At 52.4% G+C, this 24,773-nt stretch overlaps 2 protein-coding genes across 6 annotated transcripts in view; one reads left to right on the top strand and one right to left on the bottom strand.

Annotated features, from left to right (window-relative positions):
- Positions 1-2,849, bottom strand: part of Smtnl1 (smoothelin like 1) — a 27,778-nt gene extending 24,929 nt beyond the window's left edge. The window contains exon 1 of the mRNA XM_055600317.1: positions 2,804-2,849. The gene's annotated coding sequence lies outside the window, so the exon portion shown is untranslated. The remainder of the gene's footprint in view (positions 1-2,803) is intronic.
- Slc43a1 (solute carrier family 43 member 1) lies at positions 2,109-24,773 on the top strand. Of its 5 annotated transcripts, XM_055600313.1 has the most exons (15): positions 2,111-2,546; positions 3,703-3,869; positions 11,827-12,004; positions 12,103-12,158; positions 12,274-12,350; positions 14,706-14,798; positions 16,127-16,260; positions 17,164-17,342; positions 18,181-18,327; positions 18,433-18,468; positions 18,669-18,822; positions 20,954-21,095; positions 21,342-21,415; positions 22,625-22,748; positions 24,062-24,773. In XM_055600313.1, exons 1-15 carry the CDS (start codon positions 2,431-2,433, stop codon positions 24,206-24,208), a joined length of 1,824 nt encoding a protein of 607 aa, XP_055456288.1. In that variant the 5' UTR covers positions 2,111-2,430; the 3' UTR covers positions 24,209-24,773. The 5 variants fall into 5 exon arrangements, with proteins under 5 accessions (XP_055456290.1, XP_055456287.1, XP_055456288.1 ...); XM_055600315.1 differs by having other exon boundaries at positions 2,109-2,360; positions 22,625-24,137; XM_055600312.1 differs by having other exon boundaries at positions 2,109-2,546; positions 22,625-24,137.

Raw genomic sequence — 24,773 nt, 5'->3', positions numbered from 1 at the left:
ATATATATATATATATATATATATATATGTGTGTGTGTGTGTGTGTGCATGTATATATTTATATATATATAAAATGTGTGTGTGTAGTGTGTGTATGTATATGTGTATGTATATATGTGTGCTTGTATGTATATATGTATATATGTGTAGTGTATGCATGTATATATGTGTGTATGTATATATGTATGTGTAGTGTGTGTATGTATATGTATGTTTATATGTATATGTGTGTATGTATATATATGTGTGTATGTATATATATGTATGTATATATATGTGTGTATGTATATATGTGTGTAGGTATATGTGTGTATGTATATGTGTGTTTGTATATGTATATATATGTGTAGTGTGTGTATGTATGTATATATGTGTGTATGTATATGTGTGTATGTATATGTATATATATGTGGAGTGTGTGTATGTATATGTGTGTATGTATATATATGTGTGTATGTATATGTATGTTTATATGTATATGTGTGTATGTATATATATGTGTGTATGTATATATATGTGTGTATGTATATATATGTGTGTATGTATATATGTGTGTAGGTATATGTGTGTATGTATATGTGTGTTTGTATATGTATATATATGTGGAGTGTGTGTATGTATATGTGTATGTATGTATATATGTGTGTATGTATATATATGTGTATCGTGTGTGTGTGTGTGTGTGTATGTATGTATTTGTGTGTCTGTGTTGTCTCTCGAGAATGGAACACAAACTAATGCACGAGCTTTACCAGCCACACTCCCTACTCTGAAGCCAGCGAGGCATTTTAAGACGTAAACCCATCAAAGGCTGACACACGTACTTTTGCCAGAGAACTCCCTGTGCCTTTCCACTGCCAAGATTTTGCTTTGCTGTTCCTTCACCTGGCTCGCCGGAATGAAAACAGCAGAACAGTGACAACCTGCAATCACTGTGCTCTCGCTGCAGCCCTTGCTTGCTGTCTGCGAGAGCTCGTGGGGCCGGGAGCACACTGCGATGGACCGCACACTTAACAACTTTTGTTTTGGAAAGTCTGATCATATCATAGCCACTTGGCAATGTCATCGCCTTTCTTGGTATGGAGCGGAGCTGCTCAGGCAGCCAGGAGCTCCTCATTGGTGCCTCTGTGGAACTCTGCCCTGTATCATGTTCCTTCAGAGCTCTGTAACACCACCAGCAGCTCTCTTTATTTTGAGACGGGATTTCACCTAGCCCAGGCTGGCCTCTAACTTGCAGTTTGAAGATGACCTTGAACTTCTGATCCCTTTGCCTTTGCCTCCCCATGTCAGAATTATAGACATGCACCACCAACCCCAGTTTGTGCTTTACTTCCGATGGAACCTGGAAGCTCGGCACTTTATCAGCCCCACTGTTTCACTTATCTAGTTATTTATTTTTGAGGCAAAGTCTCTCTGTGTCCAGCCCCGGCTGTCCTAAAACTCACTCTGCAGACTTGAACTCCTGAGTGCTGGGATTAAAGACACACTACCACTTCCAGTCGCTCCTTTTCATTCTTAATGTCCCGAATTAACCCACATCCTTATTTTCCTTTAGCATAATTATTTCCTTAATCTGCACCATTGTCCAAATAAGTACTGAATACCTTCCCTGTTTTGTAAATGAGGAGACTGAGTCCAGGTGGGCTGAACGGTTTACCAAAAGATCAATCCTTTAGGGACTAGAAGCACCTGATCCATCTGAGTCCTTCGGAAATGATAACAGCCTCAACAATGAGCCCTTATACTGCTCGCCCTCTCAAGTGTACCCGGCATCACAGCTGCACCCTAACTCTAATTCCTCTTGGCAGGCAGGCCCATTCTACTGCTATCCAAATCTACCGAGAAGGGAACTGACACTTTGAAAGGTTAAGTTGCCCGAGGTAAAGCAGTTAATCGGTTTTCAAAACTCAACTCTTAATTGGAGCATATAAGCTGCAGAAGAGTTCTGACTCTCAGAAAACACTCCTTTTCGACCTCACAGTTCAAAACCCCACCCAAGCCTTTCCAGCACCCAGCCCAACACCAGCCGAGTCTTCGCTTGTTTTGAACAAAGATGCAGAGAATGCTGTCAAACCGTAGTTCAGACGGTCAACAGAGAAGGTGGGGGTCGAGAGAGGAAGTGCAGGCGCCCGGGGCGTACTGGGTAAGCAGAGTGTCTAGGGACCAACAGGCCAGTCACGTGTGCCTGAAACTCGACCTAAGGGGTGGGGAAGGGACGGGAACCCCCGCCCCCACCTTGGGGCGCTGCTCCCAACGCCTGTAAATACAGCTATCAACTCAGCTGATCGCGTAGTCCATGCTTCCCGGACCTGTGGCACCCGGACCCCAGATCCTCCGCTTCTTCCGAGGGCGCAGACGAGGTGAGACCGGCGGGCGGTGGAGCCGAAGCTCCGAGCCCCGCTGGCTCTGGCGGGAAAGAGCCCCGCGTGGATGCGAATTGGGATTGAGATCCTGGGTCTCCGGAGAGCCGGAGTGTGGAACCGCCGCGAAGGCTCTGTGTTACCCCGGGTGTCAAGAGCTGCGGGGGGCAAGTTCGCTGGGGACAGGTGAGCAGGTGAGCAGCTACCGCCGCTCAGAGTCGCCCAACCACACTTACAGGTCCCCACGGAGCGACCGTTACCTGAGTCCCCGGGCACATTGTCGCCTCTGCCCGACCCCTCCATTCTCTTCTCGTCCACCCTGTTTGTTTAGAGCCACGGCTGTCGCCGTGGGAAGGGACCTCTGGGATCCCTGAATCGAAAGCCCCATTTTACACATGAGGGGCCGAGCCACCCCGACCAGAGAAGGGGCTAGTGTCTCCTACCCCTTCGTCTTTCTTGCTTGCTTTTCTGTCTGTCCCCTCGGGTCTCGCTCCGTGTCCCCGCGTCAGATCGCCTCCACGGCTGGCTGTGGCTACTGCGCCCTGGAGAGCTCGAATTTCTTCATCCCCCTGGTAAACACACCCGCCCGCCGGCCACCCCATCCGCTGCCCTATAAAGTCTGTCCTTATAAAGTCTACAGGCACCCGACTTCCTGCTGGAGCCCGAGCCTTCTCCTCGGGACTGAGGTTGGCGCGTCCCCAGGCGCGCGCGGCGGGGCGAGGGGCGCGCGGGGTGCCACCGGGCCCGCCCAGGGTCTCCCTCCACGTGGCAGCTGTGGGATTGGCCCAGGAGACAAGGAGGGACGTGAGCGCCGCCGGCCTCGGCGAGCGGGAGGAGTTTTCCTACCCGGGCTCCGGAGAGGAGTAGAATGAAAGGCGTAACAAGAATAGAGGGTCTCTGGCTAGCCCCAGACTTCCCTTTCCGCCTCCTGCCCGCTTCTGAGAGTCCGATCTGGCGCAAGAGGCCGGCCAGCCGTGAGCCAGCGGTGGCTAGAGAGCACGGTCCGCCCTTTGGTAGCTTTGGGAGACTTTGGGAACTTGGGGTTTGGCTCCAGGAGCGGGCTCCGTGCGCCCTGGCCTGGGTAGGCAAGGCCGGCAGCGCGCCAGGAAGTTGCTTCGCTCAGACCAGACCTTTCTAGTTCCTGATAGTGCTCTGCGGGCCAGTGGCGCGTTCGCCCCTGGCACTGCCAGAGCGAGCGGAGCCAGCTCCAAAGCAGCGCTATGGGGCCTCCATGAAGGCTCCCTCTCGGGTTGGCTTCAGGGGTCTCAGGAGCCATCGTGATGGAGTACCCTTCTCAAGGGCCGCTAGGAAGACCTTCTCTCAGCGCTCTGTTTCTCTGCAGAGTCTTGGCCACGATGGCCCCCACACTGAAGCAGGCGTATGGAAGGCGCTGGTGGATGGCTTGCACAGCTGTGCTGGAAAACCTCTTCTTCTCCGCGGTGCTCCTGGGCTGGGCCTCCCTGCTGATCATGCTCAAGAAAGAAGGCTTCTATTCCAGCCTGTGCCCAGGTATATCAGCGAAGGGTGGGAGGTGAGGACCACGAGGGGCGGGAGAAGGAGGAGGGAGGAAGTTGGAAAACAAGGACAGGTGGTCAGGCGGAGACAAAGCAGGGCTGCCCACGACTGGAACACTGGGCAGTTGGGAATTGGACAGCCTCACTTTGCATGTGTCCGCTCTTTTAGCATCCTTTGATTCAGTGGTTCCTGAATCCAGGTGTACGACTAGGCATTCATAGCCCGAGACTGACTGCTCGTGACAATGTTCAGTCTGGAGTCTGATGTAGACTCTTAGAAGTTCTGCGCCCACCGCGTGCAGCGCTGACCTGCATCGCCAGCACACGGGAGTCCTTACTGAGATCAAGCAGAGCCGCACAGACCGGAGTGTGAAAGTGAAGGCCATGCGCTCTTGTCCTTTTCGAGACCTTGGAGTCTGCAGTTCTGCAAATCAGCCATTTCTACGCAGTTAGCAGCCGTGTTCCCTCCAGAACGGGCCTTTCTGGAGGGTTCGTCTCTGCTCTCCTTGGCCGTCACCTTGGCCTTGTGTAAACGGATCCAAACCTGGTATGAGTATCCTAAACTCTTGAGAGTGTTACTGCAGCCAAAGGCAGCCTGTCTGTCCACCTCTGTCCAGGGAGCCCCTCACGTGGTGGCTGGGACTTGGTGGATAGTTCTTTTTCTGGAAAGGAGAGTGCTTTGCTCCATGAAGGCTCTGTGTGGGGTGCATTTAGGGTCTCTTTCACATCCATGTTGGGGAGCACACAGGGAAAGGCAGCCAGCAGGGATCCCAGCCTCTACCTCATTTAACCAGTGGGTTCCTTACAAATTGAGCATCCGTTACCTAGGAACAGGAGTAATATCTGTCCGTGGGATGGCTGTGACTCAACAGCACTGAACACACGCTCTGCCGGTCAGTCCCCTGCCTCACAGTGTGTGCTCTGAGTGTGGAAAAAACAAGACCGTTTCCTTGAGGACGGAGGTGAGGCCGTCTTGCTATCTATCCTTATTTGCTGCAGCAGCAGCTACACTGTGGGGCTGCCCTACCCCTGCCGAGGTTATCTCTAAGGCCGCAAAGGGTTCTACCCAAATATGGCCTCCCTGCCCGAGAGCCTGACTCCAGTCTCAGAGGCCTGGGGCTGGAGATGAGGTCCAGGAAGGCAGGGGGATCCCATAAGATGGAATAATAGGCATTCCAGGATAGCTGAGAAGACCAAGTAGGAGCGTAGGGATGCTCAGGCACAAGACTCCAATTCCCCTGCGTGTTCCCTTTGTTGCCTGGGGCCTTGATCTGCTGGAGCCCACCCGGGGCTTCTTCCTGCCTTCCGCACCTGGAGGCAGAGTTCCACAAAGAATTAACTTACCTTGTGCATTGTGGTGATGTTTGACAAGTATATACACCCCAATAATATCACAACAGCCAAAATTTATAACATTTCTATCACCCCAAAACTTTTAAGGGCCTGAGACATACATACATACATACATACATACATACATACATACATCCCATATATATACAGCATAGTCATCCCCACAAATTTCAGAGCATTTATTTTATCCCCAAAAGTAACCCTGTGCTGAGCACCAGCTCCCCTTGTTCTCTCTAGGCAATCACTTGTCTGCTTTCTGTTCAGGCTGGCTGTGACAAATACGAGCTATACCTATTTAGAACGTGTTCTATAAATATAATCTGGTCTTTTGTGGCTGGTTTCTTTTACTTAGCATAATGTTTTCTAGGTTCAGCCTCGTTTCTTGTTTTATAGCAGAGTACCATTCTGTAGACTGGCTACATTTTCTTCATCAGCTGATGGGCGTCTGGTTTGGTGAGGATAACACTCCTGAGTTTATGGATCTATTTTGGAGGGGACTTGCTGGGTCATGAAGCTAACCTTAGTGTTTTCCAGAATGACTCCCACTTTTAAATTCTTCCCAGCAGGGCCTGCAGGATTCCAGCTTTGCCACATCCTCAGCATTGGTTGCCGATTGTCTTTTTAATTGGCATACTGAGGTTGAATGTTTTTCATGGGTTTTTATTGGCATGGTCTCCAGAATAACATCTAGTCAGCTACTTCTTCCACTTTTAAGTTGTGTTAGTTGCTTGTTTGTTTATTTGGAGATTGGATCCTGGGCCCTATGCTGCTAAGCATATGTTCAGTCATCACTGAGCTAACTCCTAGTTCTGGCTTTTCATTACTGATGCAGAGGAGTTCTTTATACACCAGATCTAAGTCTTTTAGACAGTTTTTTTTTTTCCTGGTGTGTATCCTTTTTTAATGTTGATAAAGATCCTATTTGCCTATGTTTTCTTTCTTTTCTTTCTTTCTTTTCTTTTTTTCGTTCTGCTACTCCATTATGTTTAAGAAACTGTTGGCCAAATTTAAGGTCACAAAAATTTACATCTGTGTGTGTTTGTGTATGTGTGTGTGTTTGAGACAGGATCTCTCTGTGTAGCCCTGGCTCTTTTGGAACTCTGTAAACCAGGCTGGCTTTGAACCTAGAGGTCAGTTTGCCTCTGCCTGGGATTAAAGGTGCCCCCCCCCCCCACTTGGCTGCAGACCAAGTTCACCCGTGTTTTCCTAGCTCTGTGGTTTGGGCTCCTAATGTTTAGAGCCTTGATCTTGTGAGGGACAGAACTGATGTGTGGTAGAGTCTGGCTATTTGTGATCACTAGTGGTAAGCTAAGCGAACTCTTGTCCTTTTCCACAGAACATATTTGTGCACTTTGGGAAAACAGCGCACAGCACCTCTCCCCGCCCCCTTGTTTAAGGGGCCTTGCAGGCGGATGGATAGGATGATGTTTCCTGTTCTGTCTTGTTTGTGCCGTCTGATCACAAACAGTCCTTTCTGCTTCCTGGTGTCTCATTCTTTATGAGAATTCCCTGACATTTCTCAGAGAGGCAGTCTCCCGGCAAGCTCCTTTCTCTTCCATCATGACTCCTGAGCCTCAGGTGCAGGAGTTGTGTGGTAGATGGATAGCTGGGGCCAGCCACCACATGGTCACTTGTTTTCTGCATTCTGATTGATTGTGATTTTCTGTCTCCATCTGGATACTGTTGTTGTCCTGTCACAGAGCAATGCAATTCTCAAATGATGCTGCTTAAGAAACAGTTGAAGAGCTCAGCAAATGGGAAGGCTATTACTGAGTTGACAGTAGTACAGGCTTTGAGGTTTGTTGGTCATATTGTTTGTTTCAGGCTCTTTCCCCTATGTGGAAGCTAATGGGGAGTGTAACTCAAAATTTAGCCAGGCCTAGCTCAACTGATGACACACTAACAAAACAGCAAAACAATGCAAACATTGTCAAATGTTTACTATTTGTTGGGTCTTTAGAGCTCATTATAAACCTGTGATATCAGTATTATTATAATCCCATTTTGAGGGGAGACAACCCCGCAGCTAAGGAGATGTTGAGCAATGTGCCAAAGGTCACCGTCTGGTGAGGAGGGGAGCAAGGACTGCTGCTGAGGGTCGCAGCGTTTCCCTAACCAGTGAGAAGCTCCGTCCCCAGCACTTGGAGGTGTGTGAAGAGGCTCGAAGTAAGGCTTTGCTTCAGTTCCGACCAAAGAACTTTGTTACTAAGCCTCAGGGGGAAAGCCTGAGTGTCCCAATCCCTAACGGCTGAGGACTGCTCTGCAGCGGACCAGCTGTCTTAGATACTGTCTTGTTGTGAAGAGACACCATAATTGAGGCGACTTATATGAGCAAGCGTGTAACTGGGGCCTTGCTTACAGTTTAAGAGGATGAATTCATGGCCCTCATGGCAGGGAGCATGGCAGCCGGCAGGCAGCCACGGCCCTGGAGCAGCAGCTGAGAGCGTACATCTAATCTACAAACAGGGGCAGAGAAATTTAGACGGAGTCTGGCATGGGCTTTGGAAACCTCAAAGCCCGCCCCCAGTGACTCGCCTCCTAATCCTTCCTGAGTAGTTCAACCAACTTGGAACCAAACTTTCAAACGCAGTTCTCATTCAAACCAGCACACACACACCCCACACCCATCCCCTAGGCCTATAGTCAGATTATGATAGAAAATGTAGTCAACTTCAGTCAATAACAGTCTCAACACTTTTCTTTAAAAAAGGCTCTTCTGAGGCAATCTGTTGACTGTAACCCCTGTAAAATCAAAAGTAAATCACATACTTTAATGTACAATGGCACAGGATATACATTACCATTCCAAAAGGGAAGAAAGAGGCATAGTGAGGAAATATTGGACCAAAGCAAGACTAGAGCTGAGCAAGGGGAACTTCCCATCCTGTTGCTTCATGTCAGCTCTCCCACTCCTTCAGACTCTTGACTGCAGCACACCTCTCCTGGGCTGCTTCCTCTCCCTGTCAGCAGCTCCTTGGCAAACATCCCATGGCTATGGCATCTCCAACATCTTGGGGTCTCTAAAGCAATCTAGACTTCACCTTCGTAGCTTCATGAGATGGTCTCTGGGCCTCTAAGGAGGGATTCTGGTCACACGCCTACTCTTGGTGGCTTTCCTTAACTGAGGAGAAGGAGGAGTCCACAGTCGATGTAGTTATCTTTAGCCGTGAGGGTGAGGCTGCCGTGCCCTGCTGTCCACAGGGTCTGGAAACTGGCCCTTCCTGAAGTGATAATTGCATGGACTTGGACTCTGATTCTTTTTAGGCGTCAGACCTCTCAGGCCTTTTCCTTTCTCAGGCTGTGGGACTGTCTGGGTGGGGTCTCGCTCTGTGGGGACCGCTCCTGTTACTCCATTTAGCACCAGGCCTTCCTTCAGACTTCTTATCTCTGAGCACAAGACTTGGCTCCAACATGACAATCTCTGGTGTCATGGACAAGACTTTATCAGACAGAAACTTAGTCCTGAGGGGTTTTGCCACCAGCAAGAAGGTATTTGAGAAAGCAAGCATGGATTAGGAGACAAAGAATATGGAATCATTTTAAATTTTGCATGGATGGGACCAGCCCATCCTCAGGTCCAGGTGTTCCAGGTCAAAGGTGGGACAAGGCCTTAGAATTTTAGCAGCGTAGCTATGGTACACAACCGTGATCTCATTTCCCGGCATTCCCCAGACAGGACCATCTACAAGCCACCTTCGGAATTTTATCATTTCTGTGAGCCATAGCCACTGTTATTTAAAGTGTGGTGCAGCCTTGGGTTTGATGTGTATGCACACATGTACATAATATTCATATATATTTCCATATACTGCCTGACCCCTCTTTGAATGCCCATGTAGTATGTGTGGCTCTGTAGTGTGCGTGGTTGTGTACTGTGTGTGGCCAATGTTCCGTGTGGGGCCGTTTAGTGTGTAGATGTCTAAGCTAAAAAGGAGCAAACAAGGGCTGGGGCATGTGCTGGCCACTCCCTTCCTGAGTACGTCCCTTCCTCATCCCCCACGTCTCATTTGTGTGTGACAGTGGATGCCGAAGATGTATTCTGCCGTGACTGTCATGGATGCAGGTCCTTTAAGCAGGTCCTGGCCACAGTGACCAGGCTTCGGGAGCTTGCGCATACTGAACTCACAGGGAGCTGATGGATGAAGCCAGTGGAACTTAGGTGTTCCTGGAGTGGCCATTAGTCATCCTCTTGCCTGGGTTCTGTAGCAGCATTCACACACTTGCTGGCTTAGAATAGACTGGGGAAAGTTTTCAGGCTGGCCTGTGGGACGCTAGGCTGGCTGGTGGCTCTGGAGAGGCCCTTGAGCGAATGGGAGCCTGCTGCAGGCTGCTGGGCGACTCGGCGCCTTTGCTTCTGGCAGTCTCATGGTCTGTAATCCAGTCTAGGGCTGTATTGAGTCTAGGGCTGTTGCAAAGATCAAGTGAAAGCTTTGCTTGGAACAACCTGGTACAAAGTGGGTGTTAACAGCAAGCTAGTGTAATTGTTTGGGAGGGAAGTTGTGATTTGATTATGAAAGATGTAAGGGCAGACAGTGTCTAATGCAGGGGCTACAAATTCAAACACCATACAAGGGCAGGCAGATGATAAGGGACGGGGCCAGACGGGCAGGGTTAAGATAGCCAGCATCTGGGAGTGATGAGGTTGACACAAGCCTGTTCAAGGACAGCCTTGGCAAAAGAGGAGGCCACCATCAGCAGCAACAGCTACATCTTCCTGACTGTCTGTCTCTCCCTCCTTCCCCTCTCTCTTTCTTCCTCTCTTTTTACTACGTTGCTCCCTCAGGCACCTGAGTAGCTGGGACTATGGCTGCAGGCCACCATGCCCAGTTCTCAGTGAACGAGAAATCTGGACTTTTTATATTTAAAGTGACACTTAACGCCAGTCCAGCAAACCATGGGCACCTGTGCGTGGCCTTTGGCCTGTCTTGTCTTCTGTTTCTTTCTTTACCCACTGCTCCAACACAATGCTGGCGTACAGCAATGTTCAGTAATCAGGTGTGGAATACCTGTGTGGACAAAGCCAGTGGAGAAATGGCTGTTGATTGTAAAGATAGCATGAACCTCAAAGGCCGAGTGGTCTCACCCCTGACTACTTCCTTCATGTGCCCTTCACCGAGCCTGCCAGGTAGTTGGGACTGCCCAGGGCAGTTCTTTTCCTGCTCTTATGATCTGATAGGTCTTTATGTTCTTTTTATGTTAACACACAGATCTCATTTCCTTCTCCTACGTGTAGGTCCTTTGGCAGTTGGAGGTTACTTGAAGTCGGGTGAATAACCAACCTCTTTCTCAGCACCAGGTGCTCTTCTGTTCTCTTTACAGAACTCTCTCCTTTTGTATTTTTAGTTAATGACTCTCTCTGAGTCTCACACATAGCTCAGACTGACCTCAGGGCAATCCTCTTGTGTCAGCCTCCTTAGGGTTGGGATTACATTCAGGACTCACTACAAACCTCACACTTCTCTTTTTGCTTATCTATCTATTAATTTATTTATTTTGAGGCATTGCCTCTTTTTTAATTAATTAATTATTTTTTATTTTATGTCCATTGGTGTTTTGCTTGCATGTTTGTGTTGAGGGTATTGGATATCCTAGAACTAGAGTTCTAGTTATAGACAGTTTTGAGCCACCATGTCAGTGCTGGGAATTGAACCTGAGTCCTCTGGAAGAGCAGGCACTGCTTTAAACCACTGAGCCATCTCTCCAGCCCCACACCTCCCTCTTTGAATCATCATCCATTTGTTCTCTGTCATGAGCTTCCAGTCAGGGTATGATCCTGTGGGTCTGTGTTCAGCCCCATTGTCAGCTATGGAATGTGCCTCGGCCCTTTCCGCTGGGCTGGAAACTGCCTCCGGCTGAGGCTGCTCATTCTCTGCCCTTGTTAATGGATAAGTGGCCTGAGGCACAGAGTGAGGGAGGGAGTTTCCCTAGCCAAGACTCCGAAGCAAGTTGGGTGGGCAGTGGGAAGGGAGACCCTGTTTGACCAGTCTCCCAGAAACGATTTGGAGGCAGCCACCTCATGGCTTAGTGACAGAGTTAAGCACTCTGACTTCACCCCCTGTCCTCTTTACCTTGTCGCAGCTCACAAACTCACAGTTGAAGGGCCCTGGAAGGTGGCATGCTGGTGTCTTCATGTGGGGGATGGGATGTTTTCTTAGTGGACTCCTGGGGCCTTATTGTGACTCAGATGGTGTGTGCAGAGCCGGGCCTGGAACACAGTTACATTCTAAACAGTCCTAGCTGCTATTATCAAAATGTCATTTATTGAGAAGGCTTTCTCTGCTTCCTTTATGTGTTTCTTGTTGCATACATTAAGGGAACCAGTCACCGATTTTGCCTCATGATGTGGGGTTCCTGGCTGGGGCCCTCCAGGGACTATTCCAACGTGGTACATACCTTGAGGCCGGCTTTCTTTACTGAGCTACTTGAAGCGTCAGGTGGAGACTGTAGTCCTTCCAAGGCCAGATGCTGATTTCTGTCCTTCATCAGAGCACGCAGGACTCCACATTACTTCCAGAGGCCTGGATTGGCAGGCAGGACCCCTGGGCCAGGCTGCTTTCCTGTGTCTGTAGCTTGCGCTGAGTCCCCTTTCCCCTCCTCAGCTGAGAACAGGACCAATACCACCCAAGATGAACAGCGCCAGTGGCCAACCTGTGACCAGCAGGACAAGATGCTCAACCTGGGCTTCACCATCGGCTCCTTCCTGCTGAGCGCCACCACGCTGCCTCTGGGGATCCTCATGGACCGCTTTGGGCCCAGGCCCCTGCGCTTGGTGGGCAGGTGAGGCGGCGGGGTGTGGGGAGACACAGCAGGGCGGGGGAGAGGGTGCAGAGGAGGGAGGCCAGCACACCATGGCCCCCTCTTCTGTGTCCTGACAGCGCCTCCTTCGCCGCATCCTGCACGCTCATGGCCTTGGCCTCCCGGGACACCGAAGGTGAGCCGTCTGTCCTCATGCGCTTCCTCTAGAGTGGGTGGATTGACCTCAGCTCCTGCCTGTGGGCTCCCACGGCTCCACAGATGCCCTCAGCTGCCCTTCTTTCTCTTCCCAGTTCTGTCTCCGCTGATATTCCTGGCGCTGTCCCTGAATGGGTTTGCTGGCATCTGCCTAACGTTTACCTCACTTACCGTGAGTATGACGGAAATGTCCTGGCGCCCTTCCAGGCACCTGGGAGTGGGTGGGGCTAGAAGTGAATGAGAGCGGGCTGAAGAGGTGGCTCAGCGGTTAAGAACATTTGCTCTTCCTTCAGAGCGAGCTTGCCAGCCCCCAAGTCCTACAGCGCATGACCATCTAGAGCTCGAGCACCCATTGAAACTAGCGCCCTCTTCTGGCCTCTGGGGGCACAGCACACGGCCCACACAGATGCACTCAGACACACAAAAAGAACTTGAGACTCAAGTGAGATGAGTGGCTCAGGTCAGGAGCCTGTGTGTGGGACTATGCACGTGGGAGCCAAGGGCAGGCTCGGAGCTGTGCGTGGGTGAGACTGTGTGCGTGCGCGTGTGTGTACTGAGCCTGTGTCAGTTGAGCGCTGTTCCCGCACTGCGCCTACAGTACAAACAGGACTCTGTCCCCCCTTCCATATGGGGACTAGGGAGGGGCGGAACAGAAAACCCAATGAGCAAGCAAACTGATAGGTCATGTCAGCAGTGGAACAGACTGGGAAGAAAGCTCTACTGGGTGACGTGGTCCTCGCCTTGGGGACCTTTGCCACACTGTGGGGGAGTGTGTGAAAGGGCTGGAGTGGAAAACGCATTTGTGAGGTTGTACCCGTGCGAATTTGCCAATAGCTGACTATTTTTGACCTACAAAAACTAACCCTTCCACGTGGGCTCAACCTATTAGGCATCTGCGTGAGTTTGTTTTACTCTATATGCATATATGTGTCTGAGGGTCTAAGGATTAAAAGCGGATCCAGGTGGGGGCGGGGTGGGACATTTCCTGTTGGGCCTTTTTGGGTTGTTTATCTCTGATGCGGCCCAACTGGGTGTTTTGGCCTCTTTTCTCATCCCAGCAGCTGCCTTTAGCTGCAGCTGGGGACATTTCACAACTTTCAAGGAAGCTGATCCCTTCCGACCCACCCCTCTGTGCAGCAACCCCTTCCCGCTGGCAGCAGGCTTGACCTGGACCCTGCCCTGCGTAGTGGAGTCCGCGCTTCCAGCGGCTGTATCTCCAGCCAATGGCACGGCCTGGCGCCTGCCCCGCCCCACCACTGGGCGGCCCTCCCCTGCTGGCCAGCCCTTTCGCGGCTGCAGACCGCCCCTGGAAGCGAACTACTGCCAATATGCTGCCCCTGGGGTCATCCTATGATGAGCTCCGGGCAGTGCTAGGCTGAGGCCGCGCCTCTTCCACCCCTGAGGTTTCAGGGGTTCTTCCTGCTGTCCTTCCTGTGTGCATGGCCGATGGAAGGCGCTAGAGACTTAAAGTCTCTGTTCTGATGGGAGTTCACTTAGCCTCCCTGACTTATTTCCTTGAGGTCAATGACAGCTCCCTTTTCTGTGTAAACATTTTACTCCTCAGCTCTGAGGTCCCTTCACTGAGCCTCTCCTCTGGAGGGGCTTTAGTCTCTGTACCACATCTAAGGTCCTGTCCAGCAATGGCTTCTCCTAACCCTGGAGGTCAGTGGGACTGAGGGTGAAGGCAAGCGAAGTATCGGGGGACTTTGCCTTCCCTTCCCCTCAGGGCCTGGCTCACTCCTAGCAATCATACGATCATCAACTAATTCATGACCGGTTGGCTCTGTGGGCCTGCTTTGCGCCTCAGAGCCACCTCAGTTTCATTCTTACCTCTCTGGTCTCTCCCGTGATTTATTCCAGTCCAGCCAAACCTGTGGGCTGAGGTGGTGTTCAGGCCACAGAGAGGGTTAAAGGTCACCTCTGTGTCACAGGGTCATCCATAGATACAGCCTCGATGGGGCCAGAATGGGGAGGAAGTCTTTGAGGCTGTGAGCTTGGGTATTCTTTCCCTCACAGCATCGGCGTTTACTTATTTATGTTATGCATAAGTGTGTTTGTGGGCATGCATGTCAGAAGAGGCCAGAAGAGGCTGTCAGGTCCCCTGGAACTATAGTGATAAACAATTGTGTGGGTGCCAGGCGTCCGCCCTCTTCGAGCCTTCTTGCCCCTAGATCAGTGTTTCTCACCACCTGCTCCAGGGGCTTCTTCAGATGTCACCAAATGAAGAAGATCCATGAACAGAACACCGGGCCATCCTGGGATGAGACAAAGTTAAAATTGCTCTCTAAGGTTATTTCTGGCACCTTTTCAGTGCCCACTCGCACTGCGAGTGTGTTAGAGGGGTTGGAGTGACCCCCCCCCCCCCGTGTGGATTTACCTTGGCACTTTTCTATAGGTGTCCTGGGCTTCCATTCCTGGAGTTCACCGTTGGAAATGCCTCCAAGCTCTCTTATGGAGTGTTGAGAAAGGGGAGCCAGGGGTGGCAATGGGGTATCTCCAGCTCACAGGAGTTGCTCTTCTCCCTCAGCTGCCCAACATGTTTGGGAATTTGCGCTCCACCTTCATGGCACTCATGATTGGCTCCTACGCATCTTCTGCCATCACTTTCCCTGGAATCAAGGTATGGAACTTCTGGCAGGTCTGGGGAGGGCTGGCTTGTCCCCCCCCCCCCACTGTGTTTGTGTGTGTGTGTGTGTGTGTGTGTGTGTGTTGCAGTTGGGCTCATCCTTGCTTATGGCAGCAGAGGTTGATATTGGGGATCTTTTTCTCTTGCTCTTTTTTTTTTTTTCTTTTCTTTTGAGACAGGGTTTTTCTGGTTAGCCCTGAACTCACTCTATAGACCAGGCTGTCCTTAAACTCCCAGAGATCTGCCTGCCAAGTGCTGGGATCGGAGGTGTGCACACCACCCTGGCTCCACCTTATTTTCTAACTGAACAAGGAGCTTGCAGTTTTGGCTAGATGGGCAGGCCAGTAAGCCCACCGGGATCTGCTGTTTCCATGACGCAGCCCACACCGGGTGGCAGGTGTGGGCTGCCACATTCTGCCTTTACCCTCGTGGTAGAAATGCAAGCCTTACACACGGAGCCACTGCTCTTGTCCCGTGTGCTGTCACAGCCTTGACCCAGGAACTGGATGGGGGATGGAGAGGCTGAATAACTTGGTCTGGGGTTACAAAGCACATCTATGCCATAGCGGATCCTGGTCAGGCCATCGTGGTGGACTGGGAAGGGGAGGGCTGAGCGTTAAGCCTGGGATGGGCTAGAGGACTCTGCCTCTTTCCCGGTCAAGCGGTCCGAGCAGTGTTTCTGCTGGAGCACGCCGTTCATCAGCGTTGACCCGGAGTGCGCAGTTAGCCTGTCAGGGAGGACAGTTGGAGACAACCTCTTATCAAAGAGGCTGTCACGTTTGTTCGGAGCCTGTTTGTTCTAGGGTTAGAAACCTGCTGAATTAACCCACACCCCTGCAGCAGGTGTACCTGTGGGTGCCTGGGAGCCAGGAGATAAGGCTGCTCAGGCTGGGTTTGCCCCTCCATGAGGAAATGGGCTAGCAAGGGGAAGGTTAAACCCACTGCGTTAATTTCCCTTGTGAGCATGATATAAAATAACTCTGTGTGTGTGTGAAAATAATACTTTTTATGGAGTCATAGATAAAAAAATGGAATTCCTTTCCGAGGTAGTAGTGAGCTTCCCTGTGTGTGAGTGGTGGGTGGGCGGGCACCTTCAGCATGTTTTAAGAATGACTTTGTACTCCTTTAGTGAGGCTTTGCTGAAGGAAGGGGTGGAATGGCAGCCGTGCTGCCTTTTAACTTCTGGCTTTGCTTTCCCTGCCTGCAAACTGGGTCTAAGGAGTGGGGTGCAGGAGACCTTGAAGGCCCCAGTTCCCCAAGGGTTCTGCATTTGTGGGGCCCAGGCAAGCTGGCTTCCTCCATGGCCTGTCCTTCCCCAACAGCTGATCTACGATGCTGGCGTATCCTTCATGGTCATCATGTTCACTTGGTCTGGCCTGGCCTGTCTTATCTTTCTGAACTGTGCTCTCAACTGGCCTGCAGAAGCCTTTCCTGCCCCTGAGGAAGTTGATTACACGTGAGAGGCTGGGAGAGGAGGTTGGCGTGTGAAGCGGATCCCGGCCCCTGACCCCTGCAGTAGAGGGCTGAGGCCAGGGCTTTGATGACAGAACCAGCTTTGGCCTTAGACCTGGATTTGGAATTCATTTTTGCAAACGGTCTCCGACTCCCCAGCCCTGCTTTTGCTCACAGGTGGTTTTTTAAATAGTGGGCCCACACGTAGTAGGCGGTTCAACATGTGCTTTTTGCTATGAATGGAATATTCTGTCTGGCTTTGGAGGGGGAGGTCGGCAGGAGACCTTTCTTCCCCCCCTCCCCTCCCCTCCCCTCCCCACGAAGTACTGCTAAGTGTCACCTGGACCCAAACAAGAGGCTGCCAAGAAGTTAGCACACTGCGTCTTGTGGGGCACCGCCATTGCCAGCTTCCCGGCCCCTCTTCAGCTCAGCCGCGTCAGAAGGGGTATTGCACAGCCCAGCACCCAGGGTAGTAGTCAGCTGACGTTAAGTGTCTACTGTGTGCCCTGCGCTGTGCTCACCACCAAATAGCTGTGTGATGTAGATGCTGCTGTTAACTCCATTAATGGCCCGGTGACTTGACAAAAGTCCTAGCACTGAAAAGAAGTGAGTTGAAGTTTGGATGGGGCCAGGCTGAGCCAGTGTCTTAAATTGTTATGCTACCTCTTCCTTGGAAATAGATCAAGGAAAAAACACTCCTCTGCCCTTCATTTATGAGTATCTGTGTAAGCAAGTGCCTAGGCCAGCCTCTGAGCAAGAGAGATGGAGGGGAACGCAACGAAAGGGAGCTTGTTACGGCAGTGCTAGATAAAGGGGTGCTCACTTGGGCAGGCTGGGATGGTACCTAGAGCTTGAAGTTAGGCCCTGCACAGCTAGCTCTCACAGGCTCTGGTCTGACTGTTGGCAGGAAGAAGATCAAACTCATTGGGTTAGCCTTGGACCACAAGGTCACAAGTGACCGCTTCTATACCCACATAACCGTCGTGGGTCAGCGGCTGAGTCAGAAGGCCCCTAGCCTGGAGGAGGGGTCTGACACCTTTATTTCATCTCCAGACATCCCTGGCACCTCAGAGAAGCACCCCGAGAGTGAGTGTCTGCTGTGGTTTTTAGCCTTGGGGGCAGGGAGGGCACAGTCTCATCCTCCTGAGTTTCACTGCGCCCTATGTGGGCGTTGTGATGAGGAGAACCAAGCGCAGTGAGATCTGCGGAGTTCAGACTGAGGGGTCATCTGCTAATTCCTCTGCAAGAGGATGGGAGGCGCTTCCAGCAGAGGACAAGTTTCCTGACCTGTGAGGCAGCTGGCTCTTCGCTCCCATCCATCCGCAACCAATCTCCTTGCTGTTGCCTCAGGCACAGCCAAAGCAGAGAGCCTGCAGACAGGGCCTTCCAAGGTCTGGCATACTTCTGCCCCCTGCTGGCCACAGGGGGCGATGCGCCCACCCGAAGTTCAGCTACACGTGGTGGGGATGGGGCATGGGCTCCAGAGTGAGAAGGTGAGAGTCTGAGCCCTGCTTTCCATTTCAGGACATTGTTGCTGGTCCTCCCTTTGCCTTCCTCATCTCTGCAGTCATCAGCCAGCAGGGAGGGTAGTTATGAGGACCAGATCGCCCAATAGGCAGGAAAGCTTTTCATATGGAGCAAAATGGGTCCAGCCATGACAGTAATTAGCCCACTGCCCATCCTTATAGGAGCCGGGCCCCCTGCCATTTCAGCCCCGTGGGCTCCGGCAAACCATCTACTTGCTTAAGCAGCACACGAACACAGGAAGCACTTAGAGGCCGCCTGAGAACGTGTATGGAGGATGTTACAGAAGAGACCGGATCCTCTCCAGAGTCAGACAGTTAGCCCCTTGGTTCCATGGACCCTTATAAGCTGGGAGATGGAAGTTCTGGAGGCTTGACCCCCCCACCCACTGTCTCCCCAGAGTCTCTCCCTTTTCGAAAGAGCCTGTGCTCCCCCATTTTCCTGTGGAGCCTCATCACCATGGGCATGACCCAGCTGCGGGTCATGTTCTACATGGCCGCCATGAACAAGATACTGGAGTTCTTTGTGACCGGTGGCCAGGAATTTGGTGAGGCTCTTTGGAAACCTTGTGTGGGGTGGAGGGCGGGGTGGAGTGTTGACCAGAGGGTCATCTGGCTGGGCATCCACTCACTGTGTCTCCCTCTGGCCACAGAGACGACTGAGCAGAGACAGATGGTGGAAGGGATAGGTAAGGAGAGCAAGGCAGAGGCCCGGCCCATGTGTACCCTGGTGTGCCCCATGCCTAGGGTGGGATTCATTCTCCTAGTCCTGGGGGCCTGAGAATTTGGGCCCAAGGGAGTCTGCTGGAGCCCCGCCTTTCTCTGCTGGAGGCGGTGGCGGGGTCCGCTGAGCTGCCCACACTCTGAGCCCACCTCCGTTCCGGCCTAGTGGAGTCCTACTCCTCCGTCTTTGGAGTCATGCAGCTGCTGTGTCTCCTCACCTGCCCCCTCATCGGCTACATCATGGACTGGCGCATCAAGGACTGCGTGGATGCTCCTGCCGAGGGTGCCGCGATGGAGAGAGCTTCCTTTGGAGATGCCAGGTGGCCGAGGGATGGCACGAACATCCCCAACAACCCTTGTCAGCTCCTCTGTGCTTGTGCATGCAGCCTCTCGTCTCATTCTCCTAAGCGGGCGAGAAAGCACGGGCCTTGGTTGTTTTGCGGATGGGGAACCGGGCTAGAAAAGGCACGGGCTGTTTGGCGTGAGAATGCCTATAGCTGAGGGCGGGGCTTGCGCTAGGCACTTTGCTCAGTTCTGAGTCCAGCAGCATCTCTGTGGGCTGAGTTCATGATGGTCCTCCCGTGACTGGCTGAGACCTGGGTTGGACCACCAGACCACACAGCAGGCTTCTGAATCAGTGTCATAGAGTGTACACTCCGAAGCTTGTCCGAGCCTGGGGACGTATGCCTGCTGTCTAAGCAGCCCCCGGGGCAGAAGGTGGCTGTGAGTTTGAGGCCAGCCTCGGCTACACGGTGGCATTAGGCTCACCCTTGTTATAGGGTGGACCCAGACCGTGTTTCGACACTAAGGCTGGGGAGAGGGGGTTGGTTTATTAGCTGTCTGTAGCTGTGGAATTCTTTGCCCTGTCCCCAAACAACCTTGACCTGCGCACCGCTGCTGAGGGTAGGGAGTCGGGACTTCCTCAGCCTGGAGGTTTCTGACCTGAGGCTTCTGACAGGTTGTCTTCTTTCTTTTTCCTTCCTTTATTTTTGTTTGTTTTTCAAGACAGGGTTTCTCCATGTAGCCTTGGCTGTCCTGGACTCGCTTTGTGGATTTGTAGACCAGGCTGGCCTTGAACTCACAGAGGTCCTCCTGCCTCTGCCTCCCTGGGTGCTGGGCTTACAGGCGTGGCCACTGCGCCTGGTTATAAGGTGGTTTTCTATCTTCCTGCCATAGCGGTGCCATCTGAGTGCTGCCCAGGTTGGGTAGCCGCATCCAGGCTTGCTAGTGTGACTGATCATTAAGGTAGGGCTACTTTTGATACAGCAGACGGCTTACTGACAGAGTTGTGAGAGAGGGGAGAGGTACGGACAGAAGCTGTCACGGCTTCTATAATATAGTCTTAGTAACCTACTATCACTTCTCTCGGCCTGCGGTCACACGGAGTGAGCCTGGTGTAGTAGGCGAAGGCCCGAGGTTACCATGTTGGCTAAAGACTGAAATTGGACCTTGAGCTCAGGACTCCGGTGTTCTTTGCTCCTCTGTAATCCATTTGCCTGAGAATGTGGGAGAGGGTGACAGGAGAAAAGGTGGTAAGGATGGACCCAGCAGCTTCCCTCTGTTCTCTGGGCCCCAGCCTTCTCTCTTTACCATCTGCTCGTGATGTGCCAAAGGCCCATTTACCGAGCCCACCTGCCCAGGATTGACGGGCAGCCTTGGCTTAACCCAGCCCACTGCTCCTATTCCTGGGCTCCTCTTCAACTGGTCATTCCTAGAACGGGGGAGATTTCTGAGCAGTCACGCTGAGCTGTGCCCAGAGTGGCATCCGCATGAGACGTGCTTGGGACACTTGCAGGCTTACGCCTGGGTCTGCGTTCTGAGGATGGGTCTGTCGATTCACACTAGACTAACTAGCTTGACTAGTTAGGTGAGGGAAGCACAGCTGTGGAGAAATGGTTTTCTCTTTTGCACGTGTGTGTGCATGCATAGGTGCGCATGTGTGTTGAGGCCGGAGGACGGCCTTGGCTGTTGTTCCTCAGGTGTTGCCCATGTTGGCTTTCGGTTTGAGATAGGTTCTCTCATTGACCTGAAGCTTGTCTGGTGGGCTGGACTGGCTGACCAGTGAGATCCTGGGGTTCGCTTGTCTCTACCTCCCCAACACTGAGTTTACGAGTATATACCTCTATGCCCAAATTTACTTTTTAGCACTCATTACGTGGATCAAGCTGGCCTTGAGTTCACAGACTGCCACCCGTCTCTGCCTCCTGAGTGCTAGCATTGAACATGTAAAATGTATGTGTTTGTGTGTGCGTGTGCCATTCAGGGGTTAGAACCCAGCTGCTCCTGTTTGCAAGGCGAGCACTTCAAGCCATCTCTCTGGGCGGAGAAATGGTTTTCTGCCTTCGTTGCTTTGCTAGCTGCAGGCACACCAGCATGGGGTGGGGCCAGGCACAGTACCATGAGCTTCCGGGGAGTTCCGGAGAGCAGCCAGTGAGTGCCTGCTCTTTTCAGAGACGGGGCTACCACCAAGGTCAGCGGACTGCGCTCCCGTAAGATCCAAAAGCTCACCAACGCCATCAACGCCTTCACCCTGACCAACCTTCTGCTTGTGGGTTTTGGCATCATCTGCCTCATCAGCAACCTACAGCTGCAGGTACCCGCTCCTCCACCCCGCTCCATCTCTGCAACCCCCCCATGGGAACGCTCGGCCAGTGCCTGCATTCTCCGGAAGCACGGCTCTATTCCAGGTCTCCTGGGTTCTCTAGGAGGCGTGCCTCGTAGGTTATGTTGCTGAGGGTTGGGTCAGGGTAGAACTGTATAGATGTCCCAGCAAGGCCTGCATCCTTCTTCTCTCTGCCTTGATCCTTCTGACCCTCTTTGTCTCTCTCTTGGGTTTCAGTTGGTGGCTTTTGTCCTGCACACCATGGTTCGTGGTTTCTTCCATTCGGCCTGTGGAGGTCTCTACGCTGCAGTGTGAGCCACGTGGACCAAGTTGCCTTTTGGAGCTTTGCCCGCATAGTTAGGGGTGCTTAGCCAGAGTGGAAAGGGCCCCGACTTCTAAAGCAGCCTTCCTCCTGGCATCCCTTCAGTGTGGATTGTCAGAGGGGGACATGCTCATGGGACCTGGCTGTTCCTGTCCTGTGGCAGATGATGACAGGCAGACAGCCCCTGTCCACAGGGCATCTGTAATCCATTTGGCTCTGCCTTTCACACGACCTGCATCTGGTTTCCCAAACTTGTCTGCCTCAATCCCACTCCAGCCCACGGTCATCTCAAGTATGGGTCATTGCAAATCTGTGTCACCTGCAGTGGCTCAGCTTCTCCCTGTTCCTTCCCTCCTCCTTTCCTCTCCCCCTCTCCCTTTCCCTGCCTCTTCTACCCTCCCCCACTCTCTTTCTCTCTGAGATGGTCTCTCTGGGTAGCCCTGGCCATCTGAAACTCACTCTGGACACCAGGCCAGCCTTGAACTCAGATCCTCCTGCCTCTGCCTCCTGAGTGGGGTTAAAGATGTGCGCCACCACCACTGGACCCCTCTCCACTCTCATGGGCCACCTTGTAGACAAACGGACCCTCAGCATGTTTCCTGCTGAGGGCCTTCACACCTGCTGGTGTCACTAGGACATTCTTCCTCCGGATACCTGTGCGGCTTACGGTTTTACCTTCTCGCTGTCTCCAGGGGACATCTGTCTGTCCTGGCATGGCTGCCTCTGGCCACATCAGCGGCAGTTTTGAGTCCCTGGTCTCCATGCAGTTTTCCACCTCTGCTTAATCTTTCTCCTTAGCTCTTAACACGCTATGCGTTCATCTTACTTATACCACAGCCACATGCTATCTGACAGATCCATTGCTTTTCTCGAGCACTTAGAACAGCGTCTGCACATAGGAGGAGCCCAGTAAATATTTATGGAAAGAACCCTGTAAGTGAGCCAGTGAGGTTTGGCTATACCCTGCTGTTAGTGAAGAACAGGGGTACGGAGAGATTGAGCTACTGACAGTGACCACACAGACAGCGGGTGACTGGACCCAGCCTGCTGGCTCTGGGGTAGCCAGAGGCTAAGTGCAGAGCCTGCACTCATCAAGGAATGCTCTGTCTGGCTAACACGGTGATATCTGGGGAGGAAGCAGGATGGGAGCTGGGCCACAGGGGTTCCCGCCTCTGACTTCAGGTGTCCCTATGGATAGGTTCCCATCCAACCATTTTGGGACACTGACAGGCCTTCAGTCCCTCGTCAGTGCCGTGTTTGCTCTGCTGCAGCAGCTGCTCTTCATGGCCATGGTGGGACCCTTGCACGGAGATCCCTTCTGGGTGAGAGCCGCTTCAACATGGGCCCAGGGGGAGGGGCAGGGGTTGGCGTGTGCTGGAACCCCTCACTCTTTGCATGTCAGCCAGGGGGTGCCATGGAGATTCCTAACCTGGGCTGTCCGGCTGGTTGCTCATCAGAACCCTTCCCAGAGGGTTAAAACCCAAAGGGCTCCCAGCCTTAGATCAGCCCCTGTCCTGATCTGCTTCCAAGGGTCTGCTTTTATTCTGTTTTACTCTTAAAAACTTCAGCATATATGTAGTGAGTGTGTGTGAGGGCATTCATGCTTGCGCTTGTGTACATGTACACGTATGTCATGGCTGACACGGGGAGGATTCCTTGATGGCCTTCCACCGTATTCACGGAGGCAAGGACTGTCTGTTGAACTCAGAGCTGAGCAATGTGAATAGTCCAGTGAGCCAGTTTTCTCCAGGGAACAGGACAGGTGAACTGCTGATCCCATCCTCTGGCCCTCATGCATGTCCTGGAAGAGCTTTTCCCACTGATGTGTCTTCATAAGGTCCCAGGCGAGTCTTGGGCTGGCCTGGTCATGGTCCTGGGGAGTGCGTTCACCCTGGACAGATGGAGGCACCCTCCTCAGTACTCTTGAAATAGGCTCCTCCCAGCTGGCTCGGGATTTTGAGTGGCAGAGTGCCTGCTCCTGCGTGAGGTCCCACTGTTGTCACCAAGTCCCCCTCCTCTTACTCAGGTGAGCCTGTGGGACGCTGGGCCATGCACCCCCTCCTGAGTAAATGTGCCATATTACCCTCTCCGCAGCCTGCTGAGCAGTTGCCGCGCAGCATGCCGGGTTTTCTTTCCCCTCATCTTTGCCTCAGTCGACCTGTGAAGGAGGGGCTCGGAGCTGAGATTCTTTGCCCAAAGTCACTCATGAGTCAAGGGGTAGGATGTGATCCTCAGGAGCTCCCGGAGGTTGAAGTCCTGGGCGTGGCAAGCCCCGAGTGCTCCGGGATGGCTATATATCCATTCTGCCTCTTTCGGCCAGGACAGAGAGCCGCTTCTTGCCAGCCTAGTGGGTTCCTCCTGGCTGGCACAAGCCTGCCTCCAGGGCCAGAGAGTGTTGCGTTGTGGCGCCTGACTGTGGCTTCCTATACGTCAGGGTGTCACTCAGCACCTTGGCCAGGTGGCTGGCCATCCAGGTGCTGGTGGAGTGGTCGGCACCCCTGCTGGGTCTGAGCACGCCTCTTCCCTTCTGGACCTGGAGGGCAGAGTCTGCCCTATTCTCTCAGGCAGGTCCCTGAAGGAGGTGTTCAGTCAGCACCCAGCTCACTTTCCTTGCTTCTCTCTCCATGCTCTGAAGGTGCATCTGGGCCTCCTGATTCTCTCATTCCTGGGATTTCTCCTACCTTCCTACCTCTTCTACTACCGGGCCCGTCTGCAGAGAGAGTATGCCACCAATTTGCCAGTCCCGCAGAAGATGCTCAGTGCTTCGAAGGTGGCCACATAGACTCCCGAGCCCCAGAGACTTGGAGGACAGGCAACCGAGGCCTGATAAGGCAAAGGGAACGCCCCCGGTGGCTTTCTGCCTACATCCTGTGCATGGAGCTAAGGGCCGTGGATTTATAAATACTAAGATTTCTATTTTTGTAGGGACTTGCAAAAAGGGAAACAAAACAAAACCAAGCCCTAAAACAACAACAAAAAAAACCAGCCCTTAGAAACTATTTTTATTTTTATTAACTGTTTATTTACTGAAGACCGTGCCTATTCTAGTGGTGCTGGGCCATCTTCTTGGACCAGAGGAAACCAGAGTTTGAAGCTGCCCTTTCTCTACACTTGTCCTACAGCCTCTGTGAAGCTGCTTTGCTAAGACTCATGGGATCAGTGAACAGCCTCCCCTGAGATTTTAGCTGCCACGTGTGCACACACACATGTACACATATTATGGCAACCTTTCCTGAGGAGGAGGGTATGAGGTGCTGGCTGTGCCCATGACGGGGTGGGGCCGGAGGGCAGGTCCCCTCCCTGGTGCTGCTTCTTACAAGTCTTGGGAAATAAAAAGGGAAATCGGA

This window comes from Psammomys obesus, unplaced genomic scaffold (assembly GCF_907164565.1).
Source record: "Psammomys obesus unplaced genomic scaffold, mPsaObe1.curated_primary_1811, whole genome shotgun sequence".
Lineage (NCBI taxonomy): Eukaryota > Metazoa > Chordata > Mammalia > Rodentia > Muridae > Psammomys > Psammomys obesus.
The sequence above is the reverse complement of the archived record's forward strand: the minus strand, read 5'-3'. Positions and strand labels throughout refer to the sequence as shown.